At 62.0% G+C, this 12,512-nt stretch overlaps 1 protein-coding gene across 2 annotated transcripts; it reads right to left on the bottom strand.

Moving 5' to 3' along the window:
• Window positions 1–8,336: 8,336 nt before the first annotated feature.
• On the bottom strand, window positions 8,337–12,512 carry IL12RB1 (interleukin 12 receptor subunit beta 1). 2 transcript variants are annotated; one of them, XM_026865006.1, is made up of 13 exons: window positions 12,381–12,512; window positions 12,078–12,247; window positions 11,854–12,005; window positions 11,313–11,349; window positions 11,034–11,144; window positions 10,868–10,950; window positions 10,311–10,785; window positions 10,130–10,231; window positions 9,875–10,021; window positions 9,651–9,794; window positions 9,427–9,523; window positions 9,275–9,356; window positions 8,337–9,170 (listed from the first exon to the last, which is right to left on the bottom strand). In XM_026865006.1, exons 3-13 carry the CDS (start codon window positions 11,977–11,979, stop codon window positions 8,757–8,759), a joined length of 1,818 nt encoding a protein of 605 aa, XP_026720807.1. In that variant the 5' UTR covers window positions 11,980–12,005; window positions 12,078–12,247; window positions 12,381–12,512; the 3' UTR covers window positions 8,337–8,756. The 2 variants fall into 2 exon arrangements, with proteins under 2 accessions (XP_026720807.1, XP_026720806.1); XM_026865005.1 differs by having other exon boundaries at window positions 10,311–10,481; window positions 10,560–10,785; window positions 12,078–12,474.

Consider the following 12,512-nt stretch of genomic DNA (forward strand, 5'->3'; position numbering starts at 1 on the left):
TTTTTTTTTTTTTCCTGTTGTTTGCTGAGCTGCTCAGGGCCACGGCTGTGCTGGAGCATGTGCTCCCACGGTGGGCCAGGCCCTTGGCAGCTGCCCAGCGAGATAACTCATCCCCATGTTTGCCTGCAAGAGCCTGGTGCTCATGCAACCTTTATATAAAGCTGATTTTTATTTGGCAACCCTGGCTACACCACGTAACCTTCCTCAGAAGAGGATTAAGTGGCCTCGCAGTGAATTTGTTTGCATCTTCGCTCGGGGAGATGCGTGCCCAGATCTGCCACTCGTGGCAGCAGCGGCCGGTGCTGCGTGGCCTCGCGGTTCATCCACGCTGGGGCTTTTTGGTGACATCAAAGAGGGCACAAACCGCAGCGCTGCAACGTCCCTGCTTAAAGATGCCTCTGAAGGAAATCCTGTGATCAGCCACCCCCCCGCCACGCTGCGACAGGGCACAAGGGAGCCATTCTGTGCCGGCAAACGCCACGCGGCAGAGATGGCCGGGGGCTGCGGATCAGACCCCGATCATCTGCCCCGGCCGCACAAGGGGACGCTTATTCCCACGGCCGGAGGCAGGGGAGAGCTGCCGAGCACCCCCGTCCGTCTGACTGCACCTTTCTGGGAAAGCGCGTCACGCCGTGACGGGGACAGCCATGGGGACAGGCCATGCCAGGCTGGGGAACCCAACGCCGGCGGGCACCGCTCCCGGTCCCCACGTGGGAGGGATCTTTCCATCAGGAATTCTTGTAAATGCCTCCAGGTTTTTCTTGTAAAGCCAGACAGTAGCTCAGCAAGGCGAGGGGCGGGGAGGGGGGCACGGCCGGTCTGGGTCTTTTGCCAGCCAAAAGCTGCGATCCTGAATCCCAGAGGGACTAAAAATACCTCGTCTGGATATTGGGAGCTGAGGAGAGGCGCGGACGCCCCCCCGGGCAGCGCTTTCACAACCACAGGTGCTCCCTCCAACCTTCTGCTGTTTATCTTCACCGCTCCAAAGTCCTTGTTGTACAGCCCGGGGCTGTTCGCCTCTATTGGCCCAAGGGGTGGGGGGTGTTGGGACATGCGGGGGCTTCCCGGGGGGCTGCTGAGCCAGGATGGCCCCGTGGCCTGCGCGGTGATGCTGGTGGTGGCCCGGAGGCCCGATGCTGGGCAGGAGGTGTGTTACACAATTACAGTGCCCGGAGTATTTTTAGCTCTTGGCCCCGCGCGTTGGAAAATGCTTCCTGGACCACCCAGCAAAATCTGTTCCTCTTTTCCTTTTTGCCCTTCAGTCCCAAAAACGTGGGACCCCTCTGCCCAAGGCACTCTGAGGCCAGGACCCCCCCTCACAGCTCTGCAGGGTGCTGGGACTCCCACCCTGCGGCTCACAGCCCTGCAGCCCCTTTCTGCAGCGTGTCAGGGGGCCCCCCCCCGGCTCTCCCTGTCCCCGGAGGATGCTCAGTCCCGGCACGGCGGCCATGGCCCTGGCTTGAGGCTGTTGTCCTCTGGCAGACGGTCAGTGGCCGGGGGCCAGCACGGCCATGCCGCGGGGTGGGTGACATGTGAATCTCGCGGCTGTCCCGGCGCTGACAGGGACAGAATGTGCCGGCGCCGGTGCAGCCTCGCGAGGGCCGGGGATTAGCTGCGCGGCTGCCGCCTCCCTGCCCGGGCACCCATCCAGCTCCCAAAACAATCCCTGCCTTCCCCCATCCCAGCTGGGCTGAGCCTCACGGGGTGCAGCTCACCCCGAAACACCAGGGGCTGGTCTGCTTGCAATGGGGGGGGTGGTCAGTGATGACAAATCTGGGGTTTGCCCGAATGGGGGTTCCCTGTGCTGGGGACGGGGTCGATGCGCTGCCCAAATTCAGCATCTTTGTGGCTGGTGGGATGCTGGGCTCATCCCCCGGGGAGCAGCGAGTCGGCACTGATGGGGGCTCAGGAGCACGGGGACCTGCTCATCCCTGGGTTATGGGATGGCATGTGCCAGCGAGTCCCTGAGCACCTCGGGGACACGCACATGGTCCCCAGCAGCCCTGGGCCTTGCTTTACTTTTGCTCCAACCCCTGGTGCTGCGAACAGCACAGCCTGGCCGCGGGAGCATCTCGGGGGACCCCCTTTGCCCGGCGCTGGCAGAGCTCTCCCGGGTTGCCGGGAAGCAGCCGTGCACCCCGACATGTCAGGGCGGCATCGCGGCCGCCCTCCGCTCGCTGACTCAGCCGCCTCTTTGCAGGAGCCGCTCCCGCCCACGAAAACCACAGGCAAAGTCCCCGCATCCCTGCGCTGGGGCTTTCCCCGCCAGCTCGACAGGAATCGCAGCTTTTTTCCTGGAGCAGCGGCTGGGCCGGTGCAGGCAGCGAACGCCTCTGGGTGCAGGGGAAAAATCTGCAGAAAACGGGGTGGGTTTATGCCAAAAACCGGGGTCTGAAGACGTTGCACGTGCCATGTGTCCCAGGAGCATCGTGCCAACACCCCACAGGCCCCGATGGCGGCGGGTGCTACCGGTGCTGGGTTTGCCGCAGGCTGCCAGGAGCAAAAGGAGCAAACCGCTGCCTTTAGTCACTACATCAAACCCAACCCCTTGTTTTTCTGGGGCCGAAGCCCCCCCATTTGGGGTCCCTTGTTGTGCAGCTGCCCGGCTCCTCACGTGCTCCCTGCTCCCTCCCTTGGGCAATGGAAAATTTTTATGACTTTTTGACTTTTATTCGGTTGTTTGGGAGCGAGGAAGGGGCTGGGCACCGCGCACAAACATGTCTATGTATAAACAGAGGGGGCTGTGAGGGGGGATGGAGCCGCCGGCACCGGGTGCCAGCAGGGACCGTCCCCAACGAGCCGGGTGTCCCCTCTCCCACCGGGACCCCAGCGCAGCATCCCAGGCTCAGCGACCCAAAGCCGTCCCCACGGGGACGCAAATATTTTGGCTTTGTTCAAAACAACACCACCACTAAAAAAAACCCTACCCTCCCCCCCGCAGAGCCACCCGACGGTGGCGCGTGATGTGTTGGCACACAAACAGGGTGCGCGGGGCCGGCGCTCGCCCAGCCGGGGCCGTGGCATGGCTCCCACGCTGTGGGATCTGCGGTGACACGGCTGTGCCCCGTGCCAGGGATGTGGCACGATGGGACTTTGCTCCCCAGCCCGGCCACGTTCGCCATCACACCCGGGTGCTGCTTCACAAGTCGTGCCGAAACCCCCGTCCGGAGCAGGGTGCCCGTCCTGGGCCACATCTCCGGTGATATGGCACGGTGGCATCTCCCTGACCACCGCATCTCCCCGCAGCTAAAACCTTGCTCGCACGGGACGTTCGGCACCAGGGAGGACACAAGTGGCACCGCCGGCCTTGCGGGTGGGGACGCAGCCGTCCCTAGCTGAGAGGCGAGGAGCGGGGGGCCTGTCACCCCCACTGCTCCCCCTGCTCCCAGGGCAGCTCCTGCGACGGGTCACCCTTGGCAAACCCCACGAGTCCAATCCCTCCTCTCACTCCCCAGTCTCGAAGTCTCCAAACCCAGGGGTGTGCACCACTTTTTCTTCCCCTTTCCCCACCCCCACCCTGCAAGAAGCAGCAATTTCGAGCTGCTTTCAGCAAAATAACCTTGGGCCAAGGCCAGTTTGGGGGAGAAAAATGGTCTGAGCCAACTTTGCAGGGGCGCTCCTGCACCACCAAGGAGCTTGCAATTCACCCCCCCCTCCCTGGGCCAGGGGTGCTGCACCCTCCTCCCCATTTACTGACCTCATTAGCAAGCCTGCACCCAATTACTTTTAAATGCGAGGGTTTATGTGGAGCAGGGAGAGAGCTTTTCATGCTGAGCAGCTGTGTAAATGCCACCACATCCCGGGCCAGCGATGCCGGGAGCGATAGCTGGGGGGGGGCCCAGCTGGTTGGAGGTGGCTGTGGCGGGCAGCGCCGGCGGGGAGGGCGGCTGCGGACAGTCCCGGGGGGCCCCGAGCCGGTTTGCTCCGCTTTCCCCATGGTTTTTGTGTGTGAAAAAATGAGGGAGAGTCAATCTGCTTGCAAAGGGCTGGTAAACACTGGGAGAACCGATCCGGGGAGGGAGGGGGTTGCTCTTGGTCCTGTATTTATCCCTGCAAAACTCAGCTGGTTGCGTGCTCCTGGATCAGCCCCTTTTCCCTGCATGCACGGATGGGGGTTTTGTTGCAAAAATGAGCTTTCGGGGGGGGGTTTCTCTAGGTCCTCCCCAGCCAGCTATCCTTAGCTCAACCCCGGCCGCCCACTTGAGCAAAATATGTTTACGCCGCAAACCTCCCGACGGCTCCGCTGCCAAGCGGGCAGGGGAATGTGTGTGTCGATAAGGGCGCCGCGTCCTTTCCTTCCAGATCACCCGATAGCCAGGGAAGCACATGGAGGCAGCCGCCTGGCTCCCAAGGTCCTTGTTTTATGATTTATTATTATTATTATAAAGTTTTGGTAACAAAAAAAAAAAAAAAAATTCAATAGCTGTGGCTTTGCCCCACCAGGCTGCTGCCAAAGCCTGGAAAGCTTCAGCTGTGCCAGAGGCTGAGCTGCCCCGGGGCTGCTGGCCCTGGGAGCGACCATCTGAAAACATTAAAACTGCAGAAAGAAAATATTTCCTGCCATCGCCCGGGTGTTTCTCATGTGGCAGAGGGAGAAGATGGTTTCTAACCACTTCTCCCAGCTTGCATGCTGGGGCACGCAGCATCCCGGTGGGATTTTTACATCCAGCGCAGCCCCACAGGGGATGGGGCAGCAACGAGCCCCTCTCAGTGGGGGAAAAAAAAAAAAAAAATTAAATATTCAGTTTTGCTGCTGCTTCAAGTCATTTTCCATTCTCGGGTTTGGAAATAACTCTCGCCCTGGTGAAGCTGTTGCAGCAGGCGAGCTCAGCCTGACGTGAGCAGGAAAAGAGCCGGGGGTGCTGGGCGGCCACAGGCCCTGTTTGCAAAGTAAAACTGCAGTTGTTGTTGTTGTTGTGATACTGTACTGTTGCGAAACGCCGGCGCTGAAATACCCGTGACATTCAAAACAAGCTGAGCCCAGCTGTGGTCGGCGTCCGTCTGTCCAGCTGCGGCCCCTGCAGCCCCTTTCCCACTACATGGGCATAGCTGGGATGCCTGTGCCAGCAATGCTGGGTTTGTTGTTTTTTTTTTTTTTTGAGGGGAAAGAAGCCCAAAAGCTTTTCCCAGGGAAGAAAAGCAAAAATTCCCCAGTTGCAGAGGTTTTTTTACCCTGAAAATCTGTCGGGCACCCGGGCTACAGGGGGCTTGCGTGCTGGTGGGGGTGGTGGATGAGCCATCTGGGTAAAATGCAAGCCCTTGAATTCTGCTTAAAGACTAATTAAAAAAAAAAAATAAAATCCCAAGGGATCAGTTTGTTTGCTTAGAGATTAAGTCGAAGCAGCTCCTGAATGGTCACCTAATCCCCCCGGGAGCGGGTGGCATTGTGTAGGTGGTGGCAGTGGTGGCTTTTTGCCCGGCAAATAATCCACCTCCCCGCCACGGCTCGTGGTCAGGCTGGGCTCAAGCACCTCGCTGGCGTCGGCTTTTCTCTGGGCTGGGGCTCAGGGAGGGAGAAAAAGGGTGCTGGGGGAGGGACAGACCCACAAGGGAAGGGGCTGCAAGAAGGACAGACAAGGGAAGGGCTTGTAGGGCTGCAGCATTCACCGCTGCCCAGGCTAAGCCCAGGCTAAACCCAGGCGGGTGCTTTGCTGGGCTGCGTTTCCCCGAGGCTGGGAAACAGGTTCAACTCCTCAACCTGGGAGCAAAATCCCAGCGCAGACCCTGTGGGATGGGCCTCGCCTTCCCCAGGGGCTCAGAGGACCCCCCAGGAGCTGACGGGGCGTAGCAAACCCCTCTGGTTATTTTATGGTTTTTCCTCTGGTGCCAGACCTGAGCTTGCCCCTCCAGCAAAAATCAGGGAGCCCAGAGCGAGCCCCCAGGCTCCCAACATCTTCCCGCAGGCTGCACCAAGATGCGGAGCTGAATTTTTCCGCTGAGCGAGAGCAAGCGGAGGCGGCGCGGGCTCAATCCACCCCTGCGTGTCCCCGGTGTCATTTTGGGGACACATTGCTGGGACCCTGCGGGAATAGGGAGGGAAGAGGGGGAGGTTTTTTCCCCCCTTTTAGGACAGGGATGCTCAGCCCTGGCAAACGGCACCTTCACCCCCGGCGATCGGGCAGTGCTGGCGCCGGCGGATGTAAACAGCCGTACAGAAATAGTCGGCAGATCAGGCAATATCAAACGGCATCGCAGGACAGAATCAGATGTTCTCCTCTAAAAATAAAAGGCAGAGGGGTCTTAAATTAGCAGCTTGTAAAGGTGTTGGGGTACGGGGGTGCAAACGGCTGGGGCTGCCCCAAAGTCGGGGGGACCCCGCGGCTCGGGGATCGATCCCAGTCCGGCCGTGCTCCCGCCATCCCCCTGCGCCGGGCTGAACTTTTTGTTTTTTTCCCCCCCCTGTTGCGACGGCATTTTGCTGCTTACCCCCGAGCTGTGCTAGGAGTCCCCCTGGTCAGTGTAACGAGTTGTCCGTTCTCAGGCTGCGGCTCTCACCAGGTGTCACCGATGCCCTGAGGCGTGTGCGGGGCCGCTGTGGCCGGAGGAGCGGGGAAGGTCACGTCCTGCTGCAGCCCAGCGGCCGTCCCCAGGTCACTGCGCTCAGAGCGGCTCCGGGAGACTCATTTGGAAAACAATCCTGTGAAATTTCAACTAATTAGAAAGCCCTGAGCTGCTCGCTCACACTAATTAGCAAGGTTGGCTTAATTAGTTTTCCCCGGCACGTTGCCCGTGGGCTCTGTGTTCCCAGCAGAGCACCGGCCAACTCGGGACACATGTGGGAAAGGATGCGTGGGGCTGCTGGTGGGGACAACGGGACTGTCCCTGAAGGCGCTGGGGGGGACGCAGGTGGCATCGCAGGTGGGATGGATCCCCGAAGGGTGACCCTGCAGGGGCATGGGGGGGTCTCCCATCCGTCCCCCCCCCTCCCCAGGGTGTTTTTAACATATCACTGAGGACTGACTGTCCCGGCACGAACTTGTTCCGTGAACAGGAATGATTAACCGGCCGCGGCGCTGGCCCCGGGCCGGGCAGTGTGTTCACCACCGCTGCCCAACCGTGCGAGCCGTGACCCCGGTGCCGCTGCCTCCACCGCTCCGGCCCCAAAAACGGGCTGTAAACGGGGGCCGGGGCTGAAACCCGAGTGCGCGCTCGCGCCCAGCCGGTAACCAAATACTTCCTTCACACGTGGCTGGCCCAATGCGCCCCGGCGAGCCCGGCATTGCCCAAATCCCAATAAAATCCCTAAATCTGATCTCTCCAGCTGGGTTTTAGTGCCGGGAGGATGCCAGACCCCCGGCCTCCAGGCGATCCGCAGGGATTTGGGGTGCTGGGCAGGCAGGGTGGAGGCTGCCTGCCACGCAGGGGTGAAGCGTGGCGGGAGGGAAGGATGGATTTGTTCTGCTGGGAGGTGGGGAAGCACCGTGGGGACGCGGGGCTGGTGCCACCTCGTGGCTTCACCGGCAGCGGAGACGCCCTGGACGTGCGGTGCCGGACATGGGTGGGCACGGTGGCTGTTGGGCACAGTGGCAAGGGGGGGGTGTCTGGCATGCAGGCAGCCAGCCGGGACCCCCCTCCATGGGAATGACACCATCACCGCCGTCCCCATCCCCTGGGAAGAGCCATAAACCCCGACCCACCCGCGGCTGGCGGAGGTCGCACCGAGGACAGGGAGGGGGACACACGGGCCGAAACGCAGCCACGTGCTCCCCAGGGCGTTATCTCCGGTCGGCATCCGCGCGGTTTCCGCCCGCGCGTGCCGGTGCCGCGAGTGTATTTTTGGTGAATTCCCTTGCAAAACACAACCAGGGCTCAAAGCAGCAGCGAGGAGGCCGAGCCGTACGCCGGCAGCTGCAGCAGAGGCACCGCGGCTGTGCTGGTGCTGCCTTTCCCTGGACTTCCCCGTGCTACTAACCCCATTTTTTTTTTTTTTTTAGTTTTTCTTTTCCTTTTTATTTTTCGCACTCTCAGCAAGTAAACGCTGACTCCTCTGGTCCCTGCGCGCAGGGCAGACAAAACCACAAACCGCTCTTCATCTTCAGCAGCATCTCCAGTTCTGCCCCAGATAAGGCCCGAGGCGGCGGCATGGCCCCATGTGGGGGTGCTGCGGGAGGGACCCTGCCTGCCCTGGGTCACCCCCAGTCCCGGCCCCGCTGCCTGGCTGCGTCCTCCACGGCACCAGGGATTGCCCTCGGCTCTAAATCCTTGCTGTTGTCTGCCCACGTCAAGCAGGGGAAGCCACCTCAGCCCTGCTGCTTCGTGCATTTATTTTTTTTTTTAATTTTTACATTTCTTTATTTTGCACTTTTTTTTAAAATTTTTTTAAAATTTTGGCGCTTTTTAAACTTTTTTCAGATTTTTTTTATTTGTTGCCAGTAGCCGATGTTTGAAGCTGGGGTTGTTTGTGCCCCCATCCTGCCGGGGAAATGCTGGCAGGAGGGCAGGAGGCAGCCAGCTGGGGTGAAGCACTGCCTCTCCCCCCGATCCACCCTCAGCCCCAGCCGGGCTCTGCCACCACCTTCCCTTGTTATTTATCACCCACGAAAAGTTGAGGCTGGGAAGTGCGTGGCCCGATTCTGGCCCCGTGCAACGCTGCATCTGGAGGCATCTCCTTCTGTCTCCTGGAAACCAGAAAACCCCCTGAAAGTGCCTCTGTGGCCATGGACCCATGGGTGGGTGCTCAGCATCCCGGGTGGGTGCTCAGCATCCCATGGGACCCCCCCACCTTGTCCGTCCCCACTGCCCCAGCCTGGTGATGGCTACAGCACCGACTTCTCCAGCGATGGGTCCCATCCTTCCTCATCCCTGATGATGATGGGTTTGTCGGAGATGAGCAGGGCAATGGGGACCAGTGGCTGGCGCAGGCCCTGCCGTCCCCCCTCTTTGTCTTCTTCTTTCTCTTCCTCCTCCTCCTCCTCCTCCTCCTCCTCCTCGCCAGGCAGTGGAAATCCCACCGGGCTCAGCACCTCCTGCCTGCGGTAGGCGAACGGCAGCTCCTTCTCGCAGCCTGGCGGGCACATCACCGCCGGTTCTTTGGCCACGGGGCCGGGCTGCGGTGTGCCAGGCCGTGTGCCGGCCTCGGTCAGCTCCTTGCCGGGATCCAGGTCCAGCAGCAGCAGCTCGGCCGGGCTGAACCTCTCCGAGGGCTCCAGGAATCCCGGCCGGGGCTGGCCCTGAGGGTCGGATGTGTTTGGGGTGGGAGCATCCCGTGGCAGGGCCGTGCGCGGGACCCTGCCGGGGTGCAGAATCCGGCCCCTCCTTGCACTTTGCATCTCACCTGGGTCGTTTCGCTGGTGGAGAACTGGATGGCTTTGCTGCCCATGGGCTTGGGCAGGGGTGGAAAGAGGAGGCGGCGAGCCCTGGGGAAGGGGGTGACCAGTGAGGGGGTGGGTAATGAAGGGGAGGTGAGGGGGAAGGTGCCACTGTCACCTCTTTTTGCCCATCTGGTAGATGGCAGCCACGGCGGGGAGACTGAACGCGATGCCCAAGTACTTCAGGTTGGATTTCCACGCTGCTCCCTGGGGACCTGGGGACAGGCACGGCTGGGTGGTGGCATTTCTGCCCCCAGCAGCCCGGGTGGGACACGGGAGCCATTTCAGGGTGAGGGTGAGCTCCCCACAGGGACTGGGGAGGGGACAGTCTCCAGCCATTACCCAGCGCCTTGGTCTGGAAATGCCACCGAGCACCACAGGTCCCCTCTCTCTCTGCTGTCACCTCCCAGACGCCCACCCTGTAGGCTGTGCCGGGCCGCAGGTTCTGGAGGGTGTAGTGCGTTGCCGTGGCATTCACTTCAGCATCTGGGCAAACGATAACAAGCAGTCAGGAGCCCAGCAGTTGCCCTCCTCCTGCCCCATGGGGATGGGGGGGCCCCACTCACAAGTCACGTTGTCCCCCTCGGCCACGTGGCAGACGAGGTAGTTGCCCAGCACCCCAGGACAGGCGGCGCGGGGGGACGGGCTCCACCAGAGGACCACGGCAGCATCTCCGGCGCTGTCGTTGATGTTGATGGGCACGGCCAGCGAGGCTGCATGGGATGGTGGTGGGGTGCAAAAAAAGAGGGGGGGGTTGTTTCAGAAGCCCCTCTCTTTTTACGGTTAAAGCAGGCACGGACGCTGCGTGTTTCCACACATACCGTTGCTGGTGTAGTGGTGCCGCAGGGCGAAGGTGGCCCAGCCCCGTGCCGGGGCCCAGCCGTGCACAGCCAGGCGGTAACACGCCGGCACTTCCAGGGCTCCTGGAACAGGAACCGGGGGTGCTGGTTAAAGCCCTGCCAGGAGCCGGGGACAGGCGGGGGGCTCGGGGCGCTCCCTTGCCTCTCTCCACATGGATGCTCTTGGCAGGGAAATCCCGTCGGATGCAAATGCCCTGTTTTGGGGGTCCTGGCAGCAGCTGCTGCTCGAAGCAGTAAATGAAACCAGGGCTCGGTGCCTCCCACCACGCCGTCACGGTGCCACTGGCCACGCTGACATCTTTGAAGCCAAACTCTGGGATGAAACAGGGGGTGTGAGGGATGGCTGAGAAAATAACTCCCGGGGAGCTCGGGCCTTCCGCAGGGCAGGTACCTGCGTGCTGCTCTGCCGGCACACGGAGCTGCTGTGCCGGCCCCGTCCCGGCGGCGTTGGCCGCCGTCAGCAGGATTTCGTACTCAGCTCCGGAAAGGGTGAGGTTGTGCCCTGTCACCTCCCTCCCCAGCACCACCGTGTCCTCCTCGGCCGGCTCGGCACAGCGACACGCCGGCATGTGGGCGCGCAGCGTGTAGGTGACGTCCCCTTGCTCCTCAGGGGCTTGCTGCGGGAGGGAGAGGGGGGTGAAATGGGAGGGGGACACACACACACACACACGCAGGGGGGTTCTGGGGATGCCGCCGTACCTGCCAGCCCAGCCTCAGCACCCGCTGCCCATCTCGCCCCAGTTTTCCCAGCTGGTAGCTCAGCGCCGGGCTCACCAGGATTTCTGCAAGAGGAATGAGCCCGGCTGGGCTGTCAGTGTTTTGGGGAGCCATTGGGATCCCACCTGTCTCCTCTCCTCTTCCTCACCCTCAGGAACAAAGATGGAGCTGCTCCAGTCGCTCCAGTAGCTGCTCCAGTGGGGGGGCTTGTGCCGGAGTTGGACCTCGAAGGCACCGTCCCCCTCCAGGGCACAGGTCACTAGAGGAGGGTTGCAGGGTCAGGTGGGGGGTGACCCCCCCACTTTTCCTCCAGTTTTTTGGCCATCGCAGGGGGCCAGGGGGGAGCACAAGGCAGAGTCTCCCTGCAGGGACCTGGGGGCACCCCTGGGAGATGCTTGTCCCCCGCGTTCCCAAAGGCTAAACCGACCTGAGTCATCCTCATCGGTCACCGTCTCGCACATCACCTGCAGAGACAACCAGGGACAGAGGCACCCACCCAGTAAAACCACTATGTTACTGGGACATGAAAAAAGATGCTGCCCTGTGTCCCCTGAACAACCCAGGGGCTGGGAGAACCAAATGGGGGGCAGGGGAAGTGGCAGCCAGGAGGGTCCCCTCTGCCCTGGGACCCCCCGGCAGCAATCGAGAGGCGTGGGGCGTCCCTGGCTGCGGGGGTTTCGCTGGGAACAAGCATCCGGACTTCACCCGTCATCGTCATTAGTATAATCCGGGGTTTTGCCTGTGTAATCCCTGCGAATCACGGCCTGATCCTGTTACGGGCAGCAGCAGGATCCTGTGGCCGGGAGGACGGGGCAGAGCCGATAACGCCACCAACCAGATGGGACATGGATGTGTTGGGGGGACGGTGGCATCGCCGAGCCCCCCGCGCTCCTCAGGCTGCCTGGGCTGCCACGACGCTACTGACTGTCCCATCGGTCACCGCCAGCCCCGAAAAATGACATTTTTACCTGCATCCAGCTGTGGTTGCCCATCCTCCGAAAGCGAGCCTCCCGCTGCGGTGGCTGGCTCCCGCGGCGGCACAGTAGCCACGGCACCTGCAGCTGCAGCTGGCCACTGCTCTTGGTGAAGGGCATCCCGGGGGGGGGCGGATCCGGCTTGACTGTAAAGACGGGGTGGTCTCGAGGTTACCGGCACCGATGCTGGTGCCCAGCCCAGCCCCACCGGTGCTTACCGGCCTCATTGAGGTAGAGCGTGAGGTTGGGGGTCCTGTGGACGTGGTGCCCCCATCGTGCCTCCACCCAGGCCGTGGTGTTGGTGAGGACGTAGACGTGGTGATGCTTCAGGGTGTACGTGGTCCTGGCGCCCGCCTCGAACCGCCGGCACAGCCGGGGCGTCGTGTAGCTGCGGGGGGAGCAGGCGCGAGGTCGGGTTTGGACGGGGCAGCACTTGCCCTCTGGTGGGTTTGGGAGGGAGCAGGCACACATCCCCCTGTGCGCCCACGTGTCCCCGTGTGTCCCCACGTGTGCCGACTCACCAGAGCGTCAGGAGGTAGGAGGTGTTGCCGGGGGGGCCGTGGGGTGGCCAGGAGCAGAGGAACCAGCGGGACCCGCAGTGTTTCCAGCACGAGAGGCCGGCGGCTGTGGTGGTGCCTGCGGGAGAGGGCAGC

This window comes from Athene cunicularia, assembly GCF_003259725.1.
Source record: "Athene cunicularia isolate RWA chromosome 28 unlocalized genomic scaffold, athCun1 chr28_part1, whole genome shotgun sequence".
NCBI classification, from domain to species: Eukaryota; Metazoa; Chordata; class Aves; order Strigiformes; family Strigidae; genus Athene; species Athene cunicularia.

Coding starts and splice junctions, on each gene's coding strand:
- IL12RB1 (XM_026865005.1), bottom strand. CDS start 12,330: ATGTGTGCCTGCTCCCTCCCAAACCCACCAGAGGGCAAGTGCTGCCCC. Junction 11,350..11,853: donor GCAACCACAGCTGGATGCAG/GTAAAAATGTCA, acceptor TTGTCTCTGCAG/GTGATGTGCGAGACGGTGAC. Junction 10,022..10,129: donor GCACCACTACACCAGCAACG/GTATGTGTGGAA, acceptor CATCCCATGCAG/CCTCGCTGGCCGTGCCCATC.